This window comes from Mytilus edulis, chromosome 12 (genome assembly GCF_963676685.1).
Source record: "Mytilus edulis chromosome 12, xbMytEdul2.2, whole genome shotgun sequence".
In the NCBI taxonomy this organism is placed as follows: Eukaryota; Metazoa; Mollusca; class Bivalvia; order Mytilida; family Mytilidae; genus Mytilus; species Mytilus edulis.
Window position 1 is genome coordinate 17,053,414 of NC_092355.1, and position 17,279 is coordinate 17,070,692.

General features: G+C 35.6%; 1 protein-coding gene across 1 annotated transcript in view; it reads right to left on the bottom strand.

The window, feature by feature from the left end:
• Window positions 1–17,279, bottom strand: part of LOC139497342 (uncharacterized) — a 44,662-nt gene that overhangs the window by 14,630 nt on the left and 12,753 nt on the right. The window contains exons 2-3 of the mRNA XM_071285554.1: window positions 3,117–3,475; window positions 1,796–2,022 (exon numbers count right to left, since the gene is read on the bottom strand). Coding sequence (XP_071141655.1) covers window positions 1,796–2,022; window positions 3,117–3,387 — 498 coding nt within the window. The 5' untranslated portion in view covers window positions 3,388–3,475. The remainder of the gene's footprint in view (window positions 1–1,795; window positions 2,023–3,116; window positions 3,476–17,279) is intronic.

Here is a 17,279-nt window from a genome sequence, read left to right on the forward strand (position 1 = left end):
TGTATCACTGATGTAATAGATACTTTTTTTTACAGGGAAATGTTATATCAGATAAATTGTTTATTACATCACCTCTTTTCAAATGAGAACAATTATAACACATCTCTAATGGGAAAACTATACAAAATACCAGAAGCATTACAAAACTTTTAAACATACTGTAAAGGGATATAGTTACCATACTGTTGTCAGATCATTAAAGATGGCATATTTTGTCTTTAATATTGATTCACTTATAGGGTATTTGCATCGGAAATAAACACAATTATTCTAAAACGAGTTATTAGCATGATACGGATTATGTTAGTCTCATATATGGTATAATGATATGATACTGAACTACTAAAGGGAAGGATTGTGCTTGCCATTCATATTATTTTATGAATACATAATATTTCAATCAGTTTAATTGAAGTTAGAGCTGGCATATCAGTACCTGATAGTAGTCCTTTGTAAATGTATGTATCATGGTCATTCTGTTTAGTTTCCTTTATTACCTATTTTGACATCGGATTCGGGCTTCTTTTGAACTGAGTTTAACTGTATGGGTGTGTATTTGTTTTTCTACATTGGCTAGAGGTATATCATTGTATATGTAGAGGGCTGTTATCTAAAAAAAACATGTTCAACTCCGCCATTTTATTGCGTTTGTCCAAAGCCAGGAACCTCAGGCCTTTGTAAGTCTGGTATGACTTTTTTTTTGATTTTTTTTTTAGATATTTCGGAGTTATGTATTTTCGTCCAATATCACTGAACAAGTACACATTTTTGTTTAGGGGCCAGATGAAACACGCTTCCGGCTGAGAGATTTTCTCGTTGAATTGACGATCCATTGATGACCTTTGGCTGTTGTCTGCTCATACGTCGGGTTGTTATCTCTTTGACATATCCTCCATTTCCATGATCAATTTTAATCATGTTGATTCACATCGTATTAATTTGAAATCTTACTATGACTATGTCTTTTTTTTTTTGTCTTACATTAACGTTGCAATGTTGAGCTCTTCTTTTCGTGATTTGTTTTACAATAATATGTGCATTTCTTTGAAACTATCAAATACTAGTAAGCATTATTTTGTTAATGTTTAGCTACTTAATGGCAAAAGGAGGGCAGGTAATATCTAACTTTTTTTTTCAATTTGGGAAGGAAACAGTATTATCAGACAAATGGATCGCACAGTCAGTTTTACAAATTTCTATAAAAATTTTAATTTGTTTTTCTCTGTACAAATTTCCTTAAATAAGAAACTTTAAGACAAATCACAGCACGTCCTTGCATAAGGTTAATATGATTAATTACTTACTTGTCTTGCTTCATGTTTTTTTTTTATAAACATTTTAAAGTCAAATGGACAATGATTATTAAAGGGGATATTTGAATATTGTGTAACCGTAAATTGTGCAATAGGTCATGGTTACATCTACCCGCAATATAAAATACACATCATACTTTAGTTGCATAAAATCTTCCTAAAATGTCACAGAAAATCATTTTTGACCATATATTATAAGTCAGATAATGCATAATTTAATGTAAAAAGCAGATAGACCAAGCACATACCCTTTGCTATGTTATACGATAAGAAAATCTAAAAAGATGCATTAGCTATAACACTTTATCCCAATCATAACTTAACAAACAAAACATCATGATACCACTTCATGTAAGGAGTATATGTAAAAAAAAACCCAGTCATGCATCCTAACAATCGTTGTTTTATTTTTTTCACATATACATTTAAAAGACAAATACATGCACAAGATTGCTAAATTTGCTTTTGTTGTTAAAACTAACCTTTTCAATACGAGTAAATTTGTCTGTAAAATCAACATTATCCATAGAGGTATCGCTCGCATGGGCCAGTTGATTTCTGTACCACTTCAGTGTAGCCAAGTTCGCTCCTGGTAATATATCATTCGGATGTGGAAGTTGGTCCCATCCATTGGAGGGCGTTGATAAACCTCCTAGATTTCGTAGCAGACATATCATCAGTGTTAGATCGAAGTCCTTTGAAGTTGTAGCTAGAAAAAGAAATCAAGTGTAATAAGAGGAAGGATAAGGTTACGTTCTGGAAAATTTAACTTCCGTCGCATACGCATTCATTTATTTTGGTTGGTTATGGTTTGCATCTAAGCTAAAGTCTTCTTACCATGTAAAATTTTAAATGATGTTCGATCCTTTTATTTTGTGACTTGTGTTATAATTAGTTATCAAAGGTACCAGGATTATAAAATTGAGTATGCCAGACGCGCGTTTCGTCTACATAAGACTCATCAGTGACGCTCATATCAATATATTTATAAAGCCAATCAAGTACAAAGTTGAAGAGCATTGAGGATCCAAAATTCCAAAAGTTATAAGTTGACTTTTGGTGCAAATGTATCTTCTTTTTTTAAGTGGTTCAATATCTAGTTTAGCGGGACCTTGTTTTCTATGAAGTTTGTTTATAGCGCATTGTTAGTTGATTCATTGATTTATAATTAATTCATTTATTGATTAGTTGATTGGTGATAAAGCCAAGTCAGCATTATTCGGTCATTTTTATTTGTGAAGAAAACCAGATTGCCCGAAGTGAATCATTTACATCAAGAGGAAATCTTACAGTCAACGTAAATTAAACAGTGAGTCGCACGCACCTGCTTGTGCGGAAAGAGAGGTTGGGAATGCCTGAAATTCAGAAACACACTGTTGACAGATAAGTGACTCATTAGTTGATTCATTCCGACCTCTTGGCCACCCATGTCCCTTACTCTCATCTCAGATAAACCATCAAATGACGACGATATTACTTGGTCTTTTAAAATGTACTAAACGTTGTGGTAAATACTCATTGTTGAAGTCTGTATATACATAGACATGTTTATCTTCAAATACTTCTCATTGGGTCTCTTGCTGATATTTTTCTTATTGACATTCTTATAACATGATAAATAATGTGTTGGTATTGATACTGAATTTTCAATGGTTTTGACCGATAAGAACCGATTGTATTTTATCATGGTATAATAAAAATAATAAATGTTTTTCATTATCGTCAGTTTGACTCAGTATTTGAAAATATACAAAAACGAAAAAAAAAAGAACATTACATTACAATAATATTCGACATAATTACCTTTTGTCCAAAGAGGCATTGGGGGCCGATATGGTGACCATATCGTCCCCGGGACACCTCTTAAAAGATCTAATTGGGCCGCATTGATTCGTTTTGTTTTATTTAAATTGATAATGTCGCGCACATTACTGTTAATATCTTGAGCTAAGTTTGATGGCGGAAACTTTTCGTCAAAAAATCGTCTAACTATGTGAGGTGATACTTTAAAGTTTAGCAGGAAAAACCTGGTGAAGTTTTTTTCTTCTTCTGTTAATTTCGGTATCGAAGTCATGCTTAAAGTTAAAGGTCTCTTAAGGATATTTTTAATCCAAAGTCTTCCATTTTGAACTCCGTTTTTCGTCTATACCGATATCAGTTACCTGCAAAAAAATAACATTTGATTACAGGTGTATACAATATTTTAAGATGTAAATCAAATTCGGTGCTGCTTGTAAATGCCATGGTGTTGTCTATTCTCAGGTGATATTTTTTTTTACTTCTTGTTCAATGTTTCATACAATGATAGAAGTGTGAAATTTGATTAATAGCAACACCAATTATAGTTATCTAAGGTACCAGGATTATAAATTAGTACGCCAGACGCGCGTTTCGTCTACATAAGAGTCATCAGTGACACTCATACCAAAAAAGTTATAAAGCCAAACAAGTACAAAATTGAAGAGCATTGAGGATCAAAAATTCCAAAAACAATGTGCCAAATACAGCTATCTATAAGGTAATATATGCCTGGGATAAGAAAATTCTTAGTTTTTCGAAAAAATCAAAGTTTTGAAAACAGGAAATTCATGAAAATGCACCGAATTGCTGACTACTAATAAGTCTTCTCATTCTTTGAGCTGTGGCCAGTTTTATTTTACACTATTCAGATAAAACATTGGATCATTAACAGAGACATTTCATTGAAGCTTAATCACTCCAAACACAGTTTTTTTTAACACATTAATGAAATAGCAACATAAACAACGTGTGTGTTTTGTGTCATGTTTGTAACATCTATATTTATGAGTTCTACAAACATTAAAGTGTTAACCAGATGCTCCGCAGGGCGCAGCTTTATACGACCGCAGAGGTTGAACACTGAACGTCGGGGCAAGTATTGTTACAAAATAGGGGTAAGGGTTAAGGATGACAAGTATATTTATGTAAAGCTTTATGTAAAGCTATGATTATTCTTTTCTTATTATCCAGACTGCACTTTCTCAGTTTTACTTCGTTCGCGGTCGCTGCCGTTTAAGTCTGGATAATTGTGTGACTGAGGTTATATGTACGAACACTATTCTATTTCAGGTATCGTGTCCGAATTATATTATTATTGTATGTATTTATTGTTATATTTATTGGGAATGATAGGATATAGAGTTCGTCTCACTGTTTGTCCAAAGGGGGGTCCCGACATGTTCTCAGCCTTATTTCTCCCCGGATTATCATTGTCACGCTTTCTCACCTTTATCATGTATTTATATAAGGGTTATATATTGTAACTGGGTTTATCCTTTGTTAATGCTAAGCTTCCATCGTCCCCTTTTCCTATATTGTTCTATATTTCTCCTACGTTTACTGGAGGCCGCCATTTATTTACTTGGATTGCGCATGTGCTTGCCGTGGGAAAAGAAGACGACACACGACCTATAACCCCGTGGGCAACCAACCAATGAAGTGCCGTAGAATTGCCCACGGATACCATGGGGATGTGGGTTGGGGGCACTAAGTATATAAAGGGCATCTTCTGTGGGCTCAGGTTAGAACGTTGTAACCCGATACCAGGGACCTTTTAATATTATACACTGTACATTATACCTGAGAAATTACCATTTGTAACTGTTCAACATCGTTACCAGATTATATATTGGGTAGGTTTCCCCATTTATTAATAGACTGGCCTCTGACCTAGATCGTTGTACTACTACTACGGAATTTACAACCGAAACATTATGATTGACGCTTGACGTTCCACGGGGGTCTTTGAATCGTTTTATTTTCTGGGGATTATTATATTTGTATGAAATATTTCTATTAACTGTGTATTAAATTAATTAGGACTTGATTTTGACTCTGTTATTATTTTTAAGTGTTTTATTATATATAAAAACCAGTGCTTTTACAAGCCATGCTACCAATGGTTGAAAACCAGTAAAGTAGCCTACTACCAAGGTTGACTTTAATTATATAGTGTAACATAAAACAGTTTGAGGTCTACATACCCGAACCGTAACATTTAGTGTCCGGCAGTGGGATTTCGAAAATTAAAACCATACTTCAGAGAGAGACTGTGTGAATTTAACCTTTTGATAAAATTTAAGCACCAAATAAATTTTATTTTCATAGTAGACTCACGAAGTTCAATAAATTTTAATAAATTATTATAAATTGTAAAATTAAAAACTGAAAATGAACCGGAGTGAAGGGTCAGAAGATGAAATTGAAAGTAGGAGTATTTCTCCATTTAGTGGAAGCTCAAGACCTACCACACCTGAGATGCTTTCACCATCACAAGTCAGATTTCAGGGGGATAGCTTTTACCAGACAGCTCAGTTTAATGAAATAAAAATACAAGTTGACAAAATAACCAGTCAAGTAAATGTTAATACCAAAAACATACTAATGCTTAAAACAGATATTGGAAGTCTTGACAATAAGATGGAATGCCAGATGACACATATTGATAACAGACTTCATAGTAATGAACAAAATATGAAAAGACAGCTTGAAAATCATTAAGAAGCAATGATGAGACATTTAGAAAGCAATAATAACCTACTCAATAATATTGAAAGTATGCTAATCAAAAAGTTTAATACAGAAAATGAGCAAGAAAGCTCTCCCAAATCACCTGTTAGGACCAATATAAATAGTCCAAGTGTAACAAACAGACAAACCTCTTTAACAATAATACCAGATGGTGGTGATTACAACACTGTGAGTTCCCATCAAAATTTACCAAGAACTAATACCTTATATAGCCCTGAAATTAGTCCAGCAATACAACCCACTAGTGCAGTTAACAATAGTGCCTTTGTACCTATTTATACAATACCACAACAAGTACCACAACCTGTCAGCAAACCAGCTGCTTCACACAAACCACATCAGAATAGCTCAAATGTTAATATTGGCTACACCAAACCATTCACATATGACGGCAAGTCAGATTGGGTTGATTATAGGGTTCATTTCGACACAGTTTCAAAACTTAACAATTGGTCTGATGAAATAAAAGTATTAAAACTTATTTCTTGCATGCAAGGGGCTGCTTTAGCCACAGTAGGACATATAGATACTAATAACCCACCAAGTAACAATGATCTTATGCAAACTCTAAATAAAAGGTTCTCCCCGCCTAACCAGTCTGAAATGTATATGACCCAAATTGATGCTAGAATTAGGAGAAGAGGCGAGTCTTTACCAGAATTAGCACAAGACATTAAGAGACTTGTACGCCTGGCTAATCCAACAGCACCACTAGATGTTCAAGATAACCTAGCATACAGAGCATTCCGAAATGCACTTAATGACCAAGAACTCGAATGGGCTATTGTCCAAACTAGCACTGATACCATTGATGAGGCCCTACACCTTGCCCTCAAATATGAAGCTTATCATTTAAGCCGAAAGAGGCCCCCTCTAAGATATCAGACCAATGAACCAAATACCAAAAGTTCCAAAACCTCATATACCAAGGAACAGGATGACCAATCTAACCATTGTTATTACTGCCATAAACCTGGACATATTGCCAAAAAGTGAAGAAAGAGGCTTTTTGACCAGAAAAATGTTTTAAATGACGTTCAAAACCTTAACTGTTCACAAAGGCAATCACTTGAGGACCCGGAAAACTAATTGGAGCTGAAAGTAGGGGTCAACTTTCAGCCGTAGGGGACGAAAATATCCTTAGACCCGTATTATTTCAACTTAAACAAGATATTAATGAAGGATTATTTATGAGTTTGTCTATTCATAACCATAATGTTAATTGTTTAATGGATACTGGCTCATCAATGAGTGTTTTAAACACTTCTATATACAATAAGTTTTCACAAAAAGTAAAAGGTCATTTAATGCCATATAGATGTAAATTGCGAATGGCAAATGGCAGCCATGTGGTACCAATAGGTGTCCTGACCCTACCAATCAAATTAGGGGATCAGATTATTCAGCAAAAGATGATTATTGCAGATATAGAGATACCAGCTGTTCTGGGCTATGACTTTATGGTGAAAAATAAATGTGTAATTGACATTGCCAAATGTACATTAAAATTAAACAATCAGACCATTGCTTGCGAATTAGAAAGTCAAATACCAAGTTTATTTAGAATTACAATAGGACAGAAGGTCACCATACCACCTCGTAGTGAAATGATGGTTAAGGCCAACATTGATGAGGGTGCAACGGGTAAAGCAAATCTAGTGATTGATTCAACAGCTGAGTTATTACAAGATAGGGGCATTCTTGTTGAAAAAGCTATATACAAGGGAGAACAAAGTGAGCTACCTATTAGGGTGATGAATCTGTCTGATAGTCCACAAACCTTAACCAAAAACAGTTGGGCAGCCAATGCTGAGCTGTTACCAGAACAGGATATCATGAATGAAACAACCCATGGCAATGATGAATCGCAGGGCATACCACAATTTAAAGAGATTTATGAAACGTGTAAAAATGTTTTAACCCCTGAACAAACCAGTACTTTGAAGAATCTTCTTCGCAAAAACCAAAAAGCTTTTTCTATGTCCAAGTATGATATAGGTCTTACTGATATTGTTCAGCATAAGATAGATACCAATGGGGCCCGTCCTGTAAAGCATGCTCCTAGGCGTTTACCTATCGCCCAAAGGAAGGAGGTTGAAGTCGAAATTAAAAAAATGTTGGATAATGATATCATACGACCAAGTCAGTCACCTTACAGCAGTCCGCTAGTAATAGTAAGGAAAGCAGACTCCTCTATTCGAGTCTGTTGCGATTTTCGCAGCGTAAATTCTAATAGTGTAAAAGATTCCTACCCCTGCCCAGAATCGACGATTCACTGGATGCTTTAAGAGGTAACTCTTGGTTTAGTACTCTGGATTTGGTCAGCGGATATTACCAAGTTGCCATGGACCCTCAAGATGCTCCAAAAACTGTTTTTGTTACAACTCAGGGGCTTTTTGAGTTCAAAAGGATGCATCCTTTTGGCCTGTGCAATGCAGGGGCAACTTTTGAGAGACTGATAGAATATGTTTTGGCAGGACTGCAATGGGAGATCTGTATCGTTTACCTTGACGATATCATTGTGTTTTCAAAATCTTTTGATGAGCATGTTACAAGACTTCAGACTGTTTTTGATAGACTATATACTGCTGGCCTTAAAATAGCTCCCAAAAAGTGTTATCTTTTTCAGAAACAAGTTACCTTTTTAGGACATGTTGTTAGTAGTGAAGGAATTTCCCCTGACCCGTCAAAGGTTGCTGCTGTAAAGGAATGGCCAACCCCTACTAATATAAAAGAAGTCCGAAGTTTCTTAGGTACCTGTTCCTATTATAGGAAATTTATAAGAGATTTTTCAAAAATTGCTAGTCCATTACATAGATTGACCCAGAAAAATGTTCTTTTTAAATGGACTTCCGAATGTGCCGAAGCATTTTTAATTTTAAAAAATGTTTTGATAACTAGCCTAATACTGATATATCCTACTTTAGACAAAGAATTTATACTGGATACTGATGCCAGCGGTACAGGAAGTGGAGCAGTTCTTTCTCAAATTGGTGATGATGGCAAAGAACATGTGGTAGCCTATTACAGTAAATCTTTTAGTAAACCTGAAAAGAATTATTGTGTGACTAGACGGGAGCTACTGGCCATTATAAATGCAATAAAACATTTTCACCATTATTTATACGGTGTGCATTTCTGTGTTAGAACTGACCATGGCGCATTGACATGGATTACAAATTTTAAGAATCCAGAGGGTCAATTAGCCAGGTGGTTGGAAATTTTGGGCACCTATAATTATACTATAAAATATAGAGCAGGACTTAAACATGGTAATGCTGACGGTTTATCCAGGAGACCATGCAGTATGTCATGTACCCATTGTGAAAAACAGGAAAACCAAAAACAGTCTGATGAGAATGCTGATAGTCTTGAACTCATGGAAATAAGAGCTATGAGTGCTGATAACCAAGACCAAGAAGAGTCAAACCCTATTGCTACCAATTGGGTGCAAGGGAAATCACGGAATGAGCTGATGGAGTCTCAAATGCAAGACCCTATCATAAAAATTGTTAGGCAATGGAAAGTTGATAGTGATGTTAAACCGCAATGGCAGGAAATATCTCACCTTAGCAAATTCATAAGGCATATTGGGCCCAATGGGACAGGCTAGTAGTTGTGGATGGAATTTTATATCGTAAATGGATAAATACCATTACCAATACCCAAAGTCTACAGTATATTTTACCCCATACCTTTAGACGGGAAGTGTTAAAACTGCTACATGATGACCCTTTAGCTGGACACATGGGTATTAAACGGACTAGTGCTCGTGTGCGTCATAGATTTTATTGGGTGGGCTACCAAACTTTTGTAGACAAGTATTGTCAAAGGTGCATTGAATGCCAAAAACGTAAGGGACCATCAAAGGGTACCAGGGCGTCAATGAAAACCTATGTTGTGGGAGAGACCATGGACAGAGTTGCAATTGATTTATTGGGACCTATACCACAAACTTATAATGGCAATAGATATTTGATGGTCATTACAGACTATTTTACTCGTTATGCCGAAGCATATCCAATACCAAATATATATGCTTCTACTGTGGCTGATAAAATGGTGACCGAATTTATATGCCGTTACGGAGTACCCACCCAAATCCATACGGATCAAGTTTCACAGTTCACCTCAGATCTATTTTTGCAGTTGTGTAAACTTTTACATATTGACAAAACTAGAAATAGCCCCTTTCACCCACAAAGTTCTGGGCTGGTTGAAAGGTTAAATGGTACAATTGAAGATATGCTGAGCAAAGTAGTCTCTAAAAACCAAAGAGACTGGGATACATATGTTCCTTTATTAATGCTGGCTTACAGATCAGCCCCCATGAAACCTTAGGAGAATCCCAAAATAACATGATGTTTGGTCGTGAAGTTCACATGCCCATTGATTTAATTTATGGTGTTCACTCCCCTGATAGTAATTTATCGAGACCAGAATATATAGACCCATTGACCAGTCGTATGGACAAAGTGCATACTGTATTCAGGGATAGATTGGTGCATGCTGCTGCTCGGCAGAAACGCAAATATGACCTCACCAGTAAAAATTATCAATATAAAGTGGGAGACGGAGTCATGTTAAGGGACTCAAAGAAATATAAAGGGCGAAGTCCTAAATTTCAGTTCAAATGGGAGGGACCCTTTACTGTAATTAAACAAATTTCAGACATTTTATACCAAATTCAAGAAGGACCAAAGTCTAAGACAAAAATTATTCATGTCAACCGACTTAAACCATATAAGGTGGTACCAACCTCCGGGAGAACCTGCCCTAAATACCAGGGGTCAGACAAAGGACAGGACTGAGGTATAACGGACAGACCATGACGAATTATTATTTTTACTATAGTGTTATTACCATGTTTAGCATCAATATGAAGTTGCGTTTTTATATTTCAAATGTGACGTCATAAAAACATATGGTATTTTGAATCTTAAATAATGTCTTTATGGACAAAAAGAAAATAAAGTCTTGTATATATATAATTTTGTTTGCAAATCAATTGTGACGGTGTGTAGGTGTTGCCCTCTGCTTGTTTAATATAAGCAGGGCGAGACCATGATTTGATATAGTAATTAAATGCATATTGCATCTGTGAATTTGTTATAAGGTGCTTGTATATATGATCGAGATATATATATACACATGATAAACAGAGGAAATCAAATGTATCTACACATGAAAGTGTATATATATTATTTTATATCACATAACCAGTGATAGTATTTATGAGTACCATACCAATAACTAAAGTATTGAATACCCGAGTTAAAATGTTAGTTACAAAACTAAATTAAGAGAAGTGTATAAATTCTTCTATGATCTGTTGTTATATATGACAATGTATTTGTGTTATATTTTTACATTACCAGTAAAAGTACATGTAGTTCATGTAGTTATCAACTATAATAAGAGTTGGACCATTGCAAGTGTTATGATGTATAAACCTGTATAAATATACCTTTTATAACCTAATTCGACACCCTGTAGCTGCCGGGTATTTAACTTGTGTAAAATCATTGAATAATATGAAAAATAATTATGTTAGTACCATGTGACCAATGGATCGCTACTTACAATAACTTAGCCTCCGATCCTTTGTATACTTATGAGTTTCTTTCTTTTATTTTATAGACTATGGATATACCAATATGGAACCACCAATGTGAGGATTGTGGTAAAAGATTCCCAAATACAACTAAGTTAAATAAGCACAGACGCCACAACCATGGAACCAAAATACAGTGCCGGTACTGCCCCTGGACCTGTAGTGCTGATGATAAGTACCGCCTTCGTCAACATGAGACATCCAGACATAGTTATCATCAGTTCTATCCAGGGGACACACCAAGACATACAGGCAGCTTAAAATCATCAGTGGAAAGAGTGGAAAGGACTTTTCCGCCAAGAATTCAACCTGCTCAGACCTATCCATCAACCATTGCTAGTCCTAGGCATTCAGAAGCAACCATTCGGCAAATTACTGAGCTTCTAGACGAGCAGATGCCGGATTTTGCCGAGCTTCTGAATGAGCCTAGGACACCTTCATCAATGAAGAGGCTGAGAAATGAAGAAACTACACCCACTATCTCACCTTCACTTTTTGTACCATCCGACATCCTTTTCAGCAAATATCTTGAACCTATATCACAAGAACCATTTAAAGATACTCCATGTATGACATATTCTCCATCAGATAAGCCTTTTATTTCCAGATCAGAAACACCTATACCCTCTGTCTGTACACTTTCCAGCCTTCCAGCATGTCCAGTATCACCTGAACCTGCAGCACCTACATGTATCAACACACCACTGGATTTAACCAAAACCTTTACAACAGTCTATACTGAAGACGAACCCATGGATCTATCTAAGAGTACAACTATGTTACCAACAACCTCACCAGTACCACTACCAATACCATCACCCTCACCTGTAACATCACCATCACATGTACCATCACCATCACCCTCATCATTACCCTCACAGTCATCTGAATCACCTTTGGACCTTTCGATAAATTCCTACAAAACCATCCAACCAGCAGAAATAGATTGTACCCTACCAACAAACCAGTGGAACAAACCTAAAGGAATTAAAGTGGATCTTCCAGATTATAACGATATATCTCTAGATCCGAGGCTGTTTTCGCCGGAGCACCTTCATCATATATGAAACACCCCTTGTCTAAGACTCTGCAAGAACAAATTAACCTATGCAGGAAAACCCGTGCCTCTCGGTACCAGAGAAGGCTTATACCAATTGGTACCAACCGGATCATGAAAGAGGAGAGTGCTACCTGCCAGACGGGACAGTTTTAGAACTGAGAGATACTTGGACTGCCAACCACACTGAGGAATAAGTATATTTTGTAGGTAGGATTTTGTAAGTAGTATCTCCTTATTATTTTTAGTTCGAGGCGAACTCTTCCCGTGGGTGGGGGTAATGTTACAAAATAGGGGTAAGGGTTAAGGATGACAAGTATATTTATGTAAAGCTTTATGTAAAGCTATGATTATTCTTTTCTTATTATCCAGACTGCACTTTCTCAGTTTTACTTCGTTCGCGGTCGCTGCCGTTTAAGTCTGGATAATTGTGTGACTGAGGTTATATGTACGAACACTATTCTATTTCAGGTATCGTGTCCGAATTATATTATTATTGTATGTATTTATTGTTATATTTATTAGGAATGATAGGATATAGAGTTCGTCTCACTGTTTGTTCAAAGGGGGGTCCCGACATGTTCTCAGCCTTATTTCTCCCCGGATTATCATTGTCACGGTTTCTCACCTTTATCATGTATTTATATAAGGGTTATATATTGTAACTGGGCTTATCCTTTGTTAATGCTAAGCTTCCATCGTCCCCTTTTCCTATATTGTTCTATATTTCTCCTACGTTTACTGGAGGCCGCCATTTATTTACTTGGATTGCGCATGTGCTTGCCGTGGGAAAAGAAGACGACACACGACCTATAACCCCGTGGGCAACCAACCAATGAAGTGCCGTAGAATTGCCCACGGATACCATGGGGATGTGGGTTGGGGGCACTAAGTATATAAAGGGCATCTTCTGTGGGCTCAGGTTAGAACGTTGTAACCCGATACCAGGGACCTTTTAATATTATACACTGTACATTATACCTGAGAAATTACCATTTGTAACTGTTCAACATCGTTACCAGATTATATATTGTGTAGGTTTCCCCATTTATTAATAGACTGGCCTCTGACCTAGATCGTTGTACTACTACTACGGAATTTACAACCGAAACATTATGATTGACGCTTGACGTTCCACGGGGGTCTTTGAATCGTTTTATTTTCTGGGGATTATTATATTTGTATGAAATATTTCTATTAACTGTGTATTAAATTAATTAGGACTTGATTTTGACTCTGTTATTATTTTTAAATGTTTTATTATATATACAAACCAGTGCCTTTACAAGCCATGCTACCAATGGTTGAAAACTAGTAAAGTAACCTACTACCAAGGTTGACTTTAATTATATAGTGTAACATAAAACAGTTTGAGGTCTACACAACATTCAAGCTGGATTCAGCTCTAAATTTGGATTGTGATTAAATAGTTGACACAGCATAGGTTTCTGACACAGAATGAATGTGGTCTAATGAACTTAAAATTTTTGATTTGCCTTTGAGCAATTCACTATGCTGTTGAATATTAATTCTCTCAAAAAAATGTTTGAAGACATTTTCTTTTTATTTATGATATCTGAAATAAGAAAAATTTAACCCCCCCGCCATTTTTTTTCTCATCCCCCTTTCCCTTATTCCAAAACTGATCTCAATTCAAATTTCTAATGGAGTTTGCAACAATAACTACTCATTTAAATACATCATAAAATATATAAAATGTAAAAAAAAGAGCTTGTTATCACTGAATGGTAAAGATTGTTTTAATTTATCAGTTGGTAGTAAAAGTGAATATTCATTGTATATTGTATAAAACAATGATTTAAGTTGATTCCACTACTATTCTGGACAAAGAAAGATAACTCCAATTGAAAATTTCTTGCTATTGCAATCAGATATTTCTTGCTATTGCGCAATACTGTGCAATTCGAAATACTTGTTATGACACAATACTGTGCAATTGAAGATTTCTTGCTTTTGCACAATACTGTGCAATTGAAAATTTCTTGCTATTGCTGAATTCTTTTCAATTGAAAATTTCTTGCTATTGCACAATATTTAATATAATAATTTTGGATCCTGATTTGGACCAACTTGAAAACTGGGCCCATAATCAAAAATCTAAATACATTTTTAGATTCAGCATATCAAAGAAGCCCAAGAATTCAATTTTTGTTAAAATCAAACTTAGTTTAATTTTGGACCCTTTGGACGTTAATGTAGACCAATTAGAAAACGGAACCAAAAGTTAAGAATCTACATACACAGTTAGATTTGGCATATCAAAGAACCCCAATTATTCAATTTTTGATGAAATCAAAAATGTTTAATTTTGGACCCCAATTTGGACCAACTTGAAAACTGGGCCAATAATCAAAAATCTAAGTACATTGTTAGATTCAGCATATCAAAGAACCCCAGTGATTCAATTTTTGTTAGAATCAAACTAAGTTTAATTTTGGACCCTTTGGACCTTAATGTAGACCAATTTGAAAACGGGACCAAAAATTAAGAATCTACATACACAGTTAGATTCGGCATATTACAGAACCTCAACTATTCAATTTTTGATGAAATTTTACCCTTTTTGGCCCCAAATTCCTAAATTATTAAAACTAAAACTCCCAAAATCAATCCCAACCTTCCTTTTGTGGTCATAAACCTTGTGTCAAAATTTCATAGATTTCTATTTACTTAAACTAAAGTTATAGTGCGAAAACCAAGAAAATGCTTATTTTGGGCCCTTTTTGGCCCCTAATTCCTAAAATGTTGGGACCAAAACTGACAAAATCAATCCCAACCTTCCGTTTGTGGTCATAAACCCCGTGTTAAAATTTCATAGATTTCTATTCACTTTTACTAAAGTTAGAGTGCGAAAACTAAAAGTATTCCGACGACGACGACGACGACGACGCAGACGCAGACGCCAACATGATACCAATATACGACCAAAACATTTTCAATTTTTGCGGTCGTTTAAAAATTGATGATTTTTTCAGATACAATCTACATTTGGTAAAATGTCAATAAAAGTGTTGATATGGGTGTAAAGCAATGTCTTTTATGTCAATATAAATCAAATTAAAACTTTTCGACAGAAGAAAGAATTGAAATTTAAAAGAGAAAACGGCCAAAACAAAGGGTCAACGCCCACCAATTGATTATAAACACAGCGAGAAAAATCCTCATCTGGAGGTGGGCGTTATCGGTTTTTTATTTATAAGTCATCCAAACCCACTCAAGCAGAAAGTATTGATCTATTTTCTATTTAAACAGTATTTGTTTTGCTTTTCATACATATATGCTCAATAGCAAAAATATCCCGTTATCATCAGTATAAATAAAAACAATGTCAACAATATACAACCTATGATCATTTCAAAAAACATGAAAAATAGAATACTAAAAATCTGGACTTAAATTAAGGCGTATAGGTACAGTTTTCAATCTGTTAGCCGGCTTGACGTCAACGTATTCAAATTTATTTATAACTATTATAGGACAATGCTGTTGATTAAAAAAATACTCCATTCCAGACCCTTTTGTTTTCCAAAAAAATAATATTACCAATAATTGATAAGTTGCAGGTCGACGGGTTCAAACAGAACGATTTTGAAAGCAGAGAAAACTGTGCATCTTATAATCGGCATGACTTTATCAGATGACAATACCAATACTATAATAAGACTTACTCATAGTCAAATACTTTAATTCAGTCACGGACCCGCTATATCAAGGGTGTGTTCTAGTCATTTCTAAATTTGAGTTAACATGCCTAGCATTAATTGTTGCGTTTGAAGGCTCACTAATTCAAAAAAGTAAATAAACATTTCAATAGGCATTTTGATATTGTAGCTAATACCGCAGTCCCACTAGGCCACGATCGCACTACGATCTGTAAATAAAATGCAAATTTTGATGATCGTAGTGCGATTGTGCAGATTGGACTAAGGTCGTAGTACGGTCGTGTTAAGGTCTTCATAATCGTGATGAGCGTGGCCAATTTTGAACATGTTCAAAACAATCGTGGTGAGGTCGTGGCGAAGTCAGGTCGTAGAAGAAGCGTAGTTAGAGCGCAGTAGGGTCGTGGTACGATCCCAAAGTACCATCGTTGTGACAGCGAAGAGAAAGCGCGATTCTAGTCGGGGAGACTTCGCCACGATCTCACAGCGACGTTACTACCACCTCACTTCGACCATTACGTTCTTATCGCGACCCAACCACACTTACCCACGATTATACCACGTTTATGCCATGCTGTTCATGACCCTTGTAAGATTTAAGCACGCCGATGCCGTCCTCATCACGCTCTTCCGACGACCTGACTTCGATCATACTTCGTTCGACAATCATGTTCATTGTCATTGTCATATAAAATATGTAAAATATATAAAATGTTTTGTTTGTCTGCGTATCTATACGTAATTTGGACATCTTGTCCTTTTTTCTCAACGTCCCAACGATGATCGACATATCTGTGTCACCCCTACTATCGTTCACTAAAGCATTGTCATTTGATCTTGATGAACCAGCAATAGTTTGTGATCAAGGTTGGATTGTTCGGTCTGACATATCTCGATTGTAATATGATGTCTTAAAACATACATCATATTTTGTAAAAGAATATACACTTCCTCTCTTTGATAGCTGTATTATATGAGCAGAACTAAGTGTTTCAAATACAGATTACATTACACAACAGGACAGCAAAGATCATTTTAAATAGTTCATATCATATACGGTGATA